Source organism: Aulonocara sp. 'chitande type north' Nkhata Bay, linkage group LG11, assembly GCF_057382095.1.
Source record: "Aulonocara sp. 'chitande type north' Nkhata Bay isolate Kocher_YH1m ecotype deep benthic linkage group LG11, A_spYH_male_GT1.1, whole genome shotgun sequence".
Lineage (NCBI taxonomy): Eukaryota > Metazoa > Chordata > Actinopteri > Cichliformes > Cichlidae > Aulonocara > Aulonocara sp. 'chitande type north' Nkhata Bay.
Genome location: NC_141354.1, coordinates 40078479 through 40088364, shown reverse-complemented (window position 1 = coordinate 40088364; position 9886 = coordinate 40078479). Strand labels below are relative to the sequence as shown.

At 45.7% G+C, this 9886-nt stretch overlaps 1 protein-coding gene across 1 annotated transcript; it reads right to left on the bottom strand.

The window, feature by feature from the left end:
* Position 1: 1 nt before the first annotated feature.
* On the bottom strand, positions 2 to 9545 carry LOC147319890 (transmembrane protein 79-like). The gene is made up of 5 exons (XM_086312749.1): positions 9403 to 9545; positions 2788 to 3318; positions 869 to 1063; positions 562 to 793; positions 2 to 483 (listed from the first exon to the last, which is right to left on the bottom strand). The coding sequence occupies exons 2-5, from the start codon at positions 3287 to 3289 to the stop codon at positions 285 to 287; spliced, it is 1128 nt and encodes a 375-aa protein (XP_086168875.1). The 5' UTR covers positions 3290 to 3318; positions 9403 to 9545; the 3' UTR covers positions 2 to 284.
* Positions 9546 to 9886: the final 341 nt, after the last annotated feature.

The following is a 9886-nucleotide window of genomic DNA, read 5'->3' as shown; positions in this document are numbered from 1 at the left end:
GAAACGATGTGATAGTTTCCAACTTTTATTGTGAAAATTTGTAAATTACAGTCTCTTTTCTTTAATTTATTGATCATAAAAACAATTGTAGAAAATAAAACAGAAAAAAAAGATCAACAGGAAGCTGCAGAGAACAGGAAGCAGTTTAATAAAGGAAAAAACAAGAGCCGCGCACACCAGCTAGGCAGGGCTACGCCTGGTCATTTTAAAGCATTTAAACCTCAAAATAAAGACAGATTTTACTTTTCAATCGATAATGACAATCATCAATCACTGCTTGTGTCTTATCCCCAAAACCGTTGTCGGCCTGCTGGTTGAGGCGGTGCCTCGTCATGGGGAACACTGAAAATGGAACTCGCCGCATCCATCGTGAAGATGAAGTAGAAGTTTGCTCCCATCATGATGATACTTGGCAGGAAGGAGATGCCAAAACCAAATCCACGAATGCTGCTGCCAAATGCCGCAGCGACCCAGTAAGCCAACCTGTGTAGACACGGAAGCGCCATTAGATTCATCAATCGATGTCGTTATCGACTGATCACATCGTGGATGGATCCTCACCTTCCAAAAGCAAAGAGGATGGTCAGGAGCGGCACAAGCTTCAGCTGCTCCTGGCTAAGGTACATCGCCATAACGACCAGCTGCAGGAAGTAAATCAGGAACAGCGAGGCAGAGTCAGAGATGAAGCGCTGGTGGACAGTGACTTCCTGTAGCTCCGCCTCCTTTATCTCATCATCAAACAGAGGACGAAGCACACCTGACCTTAGCCGTGAGATGCCCAGAACAAGCCAACCTAAAGAACAGGTGAGACGCACACAGGTGAGACAGGTGAGATTCTGCATCTCTTTTTCGGTGGTATGTGACTCACCAAGGACGATGGGGGTGGCAGCGAACACAGAGCAGCGCAGCGTGTAGACGAGCCGGAGGGGGGCACCATCCAGCAGCGGGGCGTCAAATGGCAGAAACACAAAACCACCCCAGACGAGTAAAGGGAAGAAGAACGCCGAGGCCATCAGAGACACGCCCATCTTCAGGACATCCGTACTGAGACAGCACTGCCCTCCTGACACAGATGAGAAAAATGAGTTAATGGAGGCAGAGTCAGCAGTCAGAGGTGCACAGGTGTATAAACAGGGGCAGGTAATTAAACCCCCTGGAGTCCAGGGTAGAACCTGCTGTTTTCAACTCCCTCACCATGTTTGGCATCAGTCTTTTACGCACAACTTCACGTGTCTGAATTTACAGTCATGTTTTCATTTTGACATACTGTAGTGACACAACTAACCTTAAAAGAAAATCAGAGCAGGAAACATGTTCAACAAATCATTTTCAGAACTTGTGATGAAAAAATAAAAGTTCTGTGCAACTGTTAACAGTCTCTGCCGTTTTTTTGCACAAAGCAATCAGATGTCACACAAATTATTTGTGTTGTTCCAAAAACTAGTTCTGTCCAGCAAAAGGCAGAGGAGCTCATCACAGGCCTAAAACCTCAGGTGTATCACTTCTGTTTTCCACATGGAGATTTCAGTCAGTGACATTCAGCCGTCACCTCGCTGCTGTGACACGCAAAATAAGAACAAAAGCCAAACACCGTAGACACACTTCAAACATGCTAAACATCAAAATCATTCCCACTTTCCCCCTCTTTGTAAGCAAACAAATGGCACGTGTTGCCATATCATTTCTTGATTGGTTGATGTGGTGCATTTTTCCACCAATAGGAAAGGGTGTGTTTGTTCGTTTTTGCTTGAAAGTGCATTCCTTAGAACATCCAGTTTTACCACTGCTCTGTACGCTACACCTGACGACAGTATTCAGGAAAAAGCACAATGAGAATGATTTATCATAACTCTAGCTTTACTTGGTCTGTCAACACAAACGGAGACTCAGTGAGACTGCATCTTGCTGGTACGTCATCTTAAATGGTCATATGATTTGGACGCACTAGCATGGCTGTCCTGTCCAAAGGTCCCAAAACCTGACGTGATTGGTTAAATGAGTGATGGCATAAGCAATTCTCCACAGCTTCCATGGTGGCAGATAATGCCAGAGCACGCATTAGCCAACTTCCTGTTTAATGGGGAGTTCTTCCTCAGCCTCTGATTTTTAAAAACTTTTTTTTCTGATCCTCCTGTGGGGCTCTTTGTAGCTCTTTTTCTGATATTTCATATCATTGTTATGCTAATGATGTTCAGCTATATATCTCTTTTAGGCCACCTGATGTTTCTAAGCTCCAAATCTTGCAGTCCTGCTTAGATTCCATTAGAGATCGGCTGGCTGATAATTATCAACTAATTATCAACTAACTAAATGCTGGTAAAACTGAAGTCATTGTTTTTGCTCCTGAGAAATTTGTTCCCCCAGTGGTTAAAAATCTAGGCCCTCTTGCTTCTTATATTAAACCCTCCATTAGTAACCTTGGTGTTAAATTTGACTGTTTAAACTTGTTTTTGGTTGATTTTGTTTGTTTGAGGTTTCATGTCCATTTCTGCTTCTGTGAAGCACTTTGTGATTTTATCTTGGTGCTATATAAATAAAAATTTACTTTACTTTTAAAAAAACCCAAAAAAACCTCAACATTTGCATTTTTGTGATTGTCAGGGACTGGTTTCACTAATATGTATAAGTATCCGAGTCATTCCAGTCGTTTTAGTTGAGCGTCGTCTAGAATCTACAGATTTTAAGGTGGTTCAGGTGGTTCTGTTCAGGTGTGCCCGACCCCCTGACCATTTCCTCCTGATGCAAGGTGATGTGATTTTCTGACATAGTCTCTGAGTTAGTACTTACGTTTATTGGAGCGCAGTTCCTCGTGCAGGTAATAATGTTGATTGTAGTTCTCGGGAACTCCTCGGGGACCCAGAAAGGGACTCTTCTCGGATTCCATTTCCCGGAGCGGCCCAGACTCTCTGAGTGAGGAGGGGGAGTGGAGGGCAGTCACTGCAGGCCTGAACACCTGAGCAGCTTTCTCTGGCAGGAGGTTCTCTCGGGGCTCCTCCTCCAACAGGTGTACCCTAGTTTTATCCTCACGTAGCTCCGCTCCTTCGTCTAAACCCGCTCTGCCGCACCTCCTCTCCACCTCTGCCTTCAGTTCTCTTTCGCTCTCTGTGCAGCTCGACGCCTCGGGAAGAAACACACCTGACCTCACGCTCATCCTGTCAGCTTTACCTGTCCGTCCACCCGTCTGTCTGTCTGCAGACCACGGCAGCGTGCTCGTCTCGGTCACGACTGAGCTCACCGTCTCCTCGTCCTCGCCCTCTCTGGTCTTCCTCCCTCCGCTGTCCTCCATCATGGCGCGTCCTGTTTTGTGAGCAAATGCACCTGCCAGAGAACAGAGAGTGGGTCAGGTAAATCCAAGTGAACAGTAAACAGGTGATACAAGGAACTGTGCCACACACAGCTCACGACCTGTGTGTGCTGAAACACTGGAGTAAACACTGGAGTACTTCGAGTACTTCCCTCCACACTCACCACCAAGCTGGAGCATCTGGGACTCAGCTCATCTATGTGTCAGTGGATCTCCAACTTCCTAACTGGCAGACCACAGGCAGTAAGGATGGGCGGACATGTCTCAGCCTCCACCACTCTCAGCACTGGAGCCCCCCAGGGGTGTGTTCTGAGCCCCCTGCTGTACTCTTTGTACACATATGACTGTGTGGCCACTACCAGCTCCACCACCATCATCAAGTTTGCTGACGACACCGTCGTGGTGGGCCTGATCTCTGATAACAACGAGACGGCCTACCTGAAGGAGATTAGGAATCTGGAGAACTGGTGCCAGAGGAACAACCTCCTTCTAAACGTCAGTAAGACAAAGGAGCTGATAGTGGACTTCAGCACTAAGCAGGAGAGGAACTACCAGACCCCCGTCATCAACGAGTGCCCAGTGGAGAGAGTGGACAGCTTCAAATACCTCGGAGTTCACATCACGCAGGACCTGTCATGGTCCTGTCACATCAACACCGTGGTGAAAAAGGCCCGACAGCGTCTCTACCACCTCAGACGCTTGAGAGACTTCCAACTGCCCTCCAAGGTGCTCAGGAACTTTTACTCGTGCACCATAGAGAGCATCCTGGCGGGAAACATCTTAACCTGGTTCGGGAACAGCACCATGCAGGACAGACGAGCTCTACAGAGGGTTGTGCGGTCAGCTGAGCGCACCATCCGCTCCGAGCTCCCTGACCTGCACTCAATCTACAGCAGGCGGTGCTGGACCAAGGCCAGGAAGATCGTGAAGGACCTCAGCCATCCCAACAACAGACTGTTCTCTCTGTTGAGGTCAGGAAAGCGATTCCGCTCCCTGAAGACCAACACAGAGAGAATGAGGAGGAGCTTCTTCCCGCAGGCGATACGGTCTCTCAATCACACCACCACACAGTACTGACCCACACATACAGTTCTTACACACACACTGGACTTTCTGGACTTTGGTTTTGCACAACACTGGTCACTATATTCTTCATTTCCGGTTAATACTTGTACAGCTGCTGTTATTGTGTATATATTTATTTATATTTAGATTTCTTCATACATTCTTATATAGTTCTATATTGTGTATTGTGTATTTTGTTGTACAGTTATTTTATTTTCAACTTTAATTTATATATTTATCTTTATCTTATTCTTCCCAGTTAAATTTACCCTTCATTCTAATTTGTGTTGTACAGTTATTTCATTTTTAACCTTAATTTATATTCTATTCCTTCCTAGTTAAATTTACCCTTTTTAATTTTTCATATTTATTTCCTATCTTATTCATAGCCTTTTCCTTTTTTGTTTTCTTTAGGTCACGAGCAGTTGTCCAAGCATTTCACTACATATCGTACTGTGTATGACTGTGTACGTGACAAATAAAATTTGAATTTGAATTTGATGTGGTTGATCACTAAGGCATAATGCAGGCCTCCTTCTCCACCTCCTGGCTTCCTGCATTTATATAGACTGTGTGAAAGATCATTTTGAAATCTGATGCAATGTTTGAACCCAACAGACGACACTTTCACTGCCATCACAATAAAGCATGTAGAATTCTTCTCAACATGAAATTCTGAATCACAAACATTAAAAAAATGCTACCTTCACCTAAGTTTCATGATTGATTTAGCAAATGCACGCCACCCACCCATCTGAGCCATGGCCTGTGTGACCCCCATCACTCAGGACACTCACACATTCAGTCCAAGTCTTTTCTTTGCTCTCCGCTGTGTGCCTTTCCTATTTTTGTGTGTCATTTATTCCCAACGTGTATTTACTATTTACATTTGAACTCCGGCAGGTTGGCGGGGAGCGCCCATAATAAGTAAAGTTTAGTTATTAAGTGCTTTTCGTAGACAGGCAGTCACAAAGCACTGTACACAAAGGTCAAAATAAAGAAAATATTAAGTAATAAAATAGACAATATAAACAATGCAAATTCAAAACAATTCAAAATTGTTGATTAGCAGAAGGCCTGTTTAAACAAAAAAGTTTTTAACTGCTTTTTAACCCTGGAGAACCCATGGGGTCGGCTCTGACCCCATGGGTTCTCCAGGGTTAAAGGATTCCACAGAGTCAACCAAACGTAAGCTGTGTCCCAAAACGTCGGCTGCATCCTCCGGAGGCCGCATTTGAAGGCCGACTACGTCACAGCCAGGCGACGAAGGCTGTCCCAATGCGGCCGACAAATGTGTCCTTCATTTCCCCAAATTTGAAGGATGGGTCGGGTGTGTCCTTCGTATCCCACCATATCCCAGAATTCATAGCCAAATTTCAGCTGCCAACAATGGCGGCCGCTACTAAGTTTTAAAATTAGTCTTATTAATCTTTCTGGGTCGCAAAATAAACTTAACATATTTTCAGGCAAGAAAGTAGCTGTGTAAATTACAAATATCTTCTTGGTTTGTCAAGACATCGTACATTTGCAAAAGTGTGCCGACGTTTTCAGAGACGTCTGTTACCCACCCGCTCGATAGCAAGCCGGGGGGTTCAATGGTCACTCCAGCCGGCGAGAGCAGCGGACAACCAGACCAGTGGACTTCCAGAGACGCTCTGCTTTTTGACAGGAGCATCGAAGACCACGAGTTTGATTATATAACCAGGGTGTGCGGGAACTAACAGAGCAATGCCTATCTTTGAAAGGAGCAACCTGATTGACAATAGCAAGACAGTGTTCATTAAAAGAGTTAATAAGGAGCTCAACATCGTCAAAAGAAGTTTTAAAATCAAAAAGGGAAGAAAATTTAGAAATAACAGAGTCATCAATAAAGGGCCTGCAGCTAACAAAATCTTGGGGAAGAGACTCTGAGTTGACAAACACATTAAAAGAGACTGACTTATGGTGGCTAAAGACAACGTCATTTAAATTCAAGTGGTCAAGGGAAACGCCATAAGTGAAGACCAAGTCCAGAGTGTGCCCAGCAGTGTGAGTAGGGCCTGATACATGCTGAACAAAATTAAAAGAGTCCATGATGCTCAGGAACTCCTTAGTGGTACTATTTGATGAGTCCTCTGCATGAATGTTGAAGTGTCCAACAATGATGACCTTGCCCAGTTTAATAGTGGAAGTTAAAAATTCTTTCAAGTCTGCCAGAAAAGACGCAGCAGACCCAGGTGGACGATAAATTAAGATACCGTACATTGGCTGATCTCTTCCAATTTTTATCATAACCATCTCGAAAGAGTTGTAACAGCTCGAAGAAATCAACTGGTATGAAAATGTCTTTTTAAAAATTACAGCTTGTTCCACCTCCTCGTCGAGATATCCGAGGCGCACAGAGAAATGAACAGTCTGTGGGACATAGCTCTAAAAGATGTGAGACTTCATTCTCACGCTGCCAGGTCTCATAGACAAACATTAAATCAAGCGTCTCTGCACAGAACAAGTCATTTAAAATATAAGACTTGTTGGCAATTGAGCGGGCATTAATTAACATCATTTTAATGTTGAGACCCACCGGGACAGTTGTAGAATAGCCTGGAACAGAGCCCGCACAGTGCAGTAAGCCACACAGTAAATCAGGGTTCCTATTGTGATGAGCCGTGGCTTTCCATGCTTTCAGGTGACAACCCGGATGGTAAACACAGGGGGTTGTGGGGATTAAACCAGCTCCAACAAGTCTCAAGCGTATTTTACTGGCAGCAGCCCAAGAGTAAAGCCCCTGAAGATCCAGTTCTCTGCGAAGCCGGCAAAGCAGCACAAAAAAGCCTGCTTGCTTCCTCCGATGAGGCCTCGGAAGCAAAAAAGAGCTGACCGGCAAGAATGGAGGTAAACCCGGGTGCTCCGCGGTGGGAAAACAACCTCGTTTCGTTGAGTCTGAAAAATAAAGGCCCATTCTATTCTTTTCTAGTTTCTTGTTCCCTCTCTGATTTCTGAAGTTTGCACAGTGGATGGACTGTGGTCCAGATGAAAGCACAGAGGGGATCGGGTCTTCTTCACATCAGGCCCTGACATCAAACTCATCTTTATTCTCTGGCTTTGATATCAGGATGAACTCTGAGTGCTTTTGTGTTGTTCTTACTCAGATTTAGTCTCCTGTTGTTCTGCTTTATGCTTGTTATTTTAGAAGTGCAGGACTTCGGTCCAGACAAACTCATCCTCTCTGATGACCCTCAAACCCTCCGATCTTTAGGGGGGCCCACATCGCCACTAAAACCCAGGTAACTTCACGTAACTATGAAGCTGATTCACTGCTTGTTGAGGTAAATCACCATGGTAACTGATGCTGTTAATCTAACCTGCTCTGGAACAGATCAGGCGAAAAAATGTCGTTTCCATTCCTTTTTTTTTTTTTTCTTTTTTTTTTTGCCTGTCCCGTTTGGCTCTTTTGCATCAGAATTGTTGTCTAAAGGCAAAGAAAGATGCCCAACGGATTTACTTTACCAAACTGACCATCCCAGCCTTGCCGTAATGGTCCATTTGATTCACCTTTTATTGTTTATTTTATTTTCACTTACTGAATACGGGACAGACTTGACTGGGGGAAAGAAGGGGAGAAAGAAAGAGGGAAAGAGAAACAGCTGAGAAGAGGGACGGGGGAGAAGGGCAAAAGACAAAAACCAACAGAACGAGCAGAGAAAAAAAATGCATCTATCAATCACCTGGATCACCTGCTGAGAAAGAAAAAAGAAAGCAAGCAGAAGAGAACAAGAGTAATAGAATAAACAACATCACAATGATATATGGGAATATGACAGTAAATACTAAATATTAAACATTATTGTGCAGCACATAAGATCAACAGAACACAGTGTGCTTTGAGGTAGGAGCCAAAAAGGGTGTAGTTTGTGGGTGTGATCACCCGTGTGTACACCTGTGAGCATGGACGTGCTTGTTTTTTGTTTTTTAAAAGGTTCCTTCATGTAATAATCTGCTAGAGGGTGTGGGGGGGCCACAGCCCCGTCCTCCAGGGCATGAAGCAGGTGTGGAGGAGATCAAAACTCCAGACATCCAGAGGCCCCAGAACACAAGAGACCAAGGAAGACCAACAGAGGGGCAGCCGCGCCACTGTCCCAGAAAGAGCTGAGGAGAGTCCCAGATGAGGGCTCACTCAGCAGCCGCGGAGCAGAAGCCAGGGGGAGTTGCAGTGACGCGCCCGTGAGCTCCGCCGGCAGCCAGCTGCGCCTGAGTGACCGAGCCCCAGGCCGAGAGGCCGGGGGCACCCCACCTCCGAAGTGGCCCGAGCGAGCCCCAGGCTCCAGGCCCCGATAAGCGGCCGCCAAGGAGTGAGCCGGTGTGTACCTGGACGCCCATCCCCGGACACAAAGAACCACCAACGCACCGATGTCTGAGGGGGTCCGCCACTGGCAGGGGAAGTGGTGGTAGGGGGAGATAGGCCTCCAAACCTTGGAGGGCCTGAGATGTCCCCAGAGAGGTGGCGTCTGATACCCAACCTGACATATAGACACAGACATACAGGCACACACAGACACAAACATCCATTCCCACCCTCATGCTCTCATATGCACTTACTCCACACTCAACCAACGTGGAGACAGACATAAAGAGACGCTGTACACACGATCACACTCCCCAAGCGTACTCTATTCCATCCCTGAGGCTCCCTCAGAGCTCAGAGTGGACGAACGAAGGTGTGAAAGTTTCGTGTTGATCTGATGATCAATAATCAATACAGACTCTTACACGCAGCTTTGTATATGACGCAACTGTCTGTTTATATGCGTGCGTGTGCGCGCGCGGGAGTGTTAAAAAATTTCTGTTTTTATGCTCTGAAGTTTTTTGAACTTGAAATTGTGACAAATAAAACACAAGCTGCAGGTAGCGGTAGTCCCGCCCATTGCATGACGGCAGTCTCAAGTTGACATGGCGACGTGACGTTTGTGATCAAATATGATAAAAACTGTGATTGAGCTCCGAGCTAACAGGCTACATGCTAACGGAGCGGAAATTCACACTAAGAAAAAACCCACCTGTTCGCTGAAGACCTGGGCCGGGTTTTAATCCTGGTTTTAATCCTGGTCCCGGCTCTCTTCCGCCGACTTGTTGTTGTTTCTTCTCTTTGTGAAAGACCCGGAAGTCCAGCTCAGGTGTGGTCAGGTGTGTTAAAGGAAAAGCTCTCTTAAAGGAGAAGTGTCAATTAAACATCCGCGCACGCGTTAAAACGTTGAAATAACAGCGTTAAATGTTCTTTGATTTGTTTTCGTCCAATACTGCGACGAAAAATGTGCCAAAAATGTGATGTTACTCATGAAGCAAGAACAGGGAGCATGTTCACTCCTCCTCCGAACATCTGCGAGCAGGAGCAGCAGCACTGAGAGTGCAGATGTTTGTGCAGATGTTTGTTTATTTGTGCAGATGTTTGTTTGTGCAGGTGTTCGTCGGAGCGGTGAGTGAGTAAAACGGTCTGGTTGCTGTGCCTCTGCGGAGGCACTCGGTAGGATTAACACACTGATG

Bases quoted from the DNA above. Each gene is read 5' to 3' on its own strand.
- LOC147319890 (XM_086312749.1), bottom strand. From the start codon at position 3,289: ATGATGGAGGACAGCGGAGGGAGGAAGACCAGAGAGGGCGAGGACGAG. The intron at 1,064-2,787 runs GTAAGTACTAAC...CATCTGTGTCAG, and splicing joins GGAACTGCGCTCCAATAAAC to GAGGGCAGTGCTGTCTCAGT. The intron at 484-561 runs GTGAGGATCCAT...GTGTCTACACAG, and splicing joins ATCCTCTTTGCTTTTGGAAG to GTTGGCTTACTGGGTCGCTG.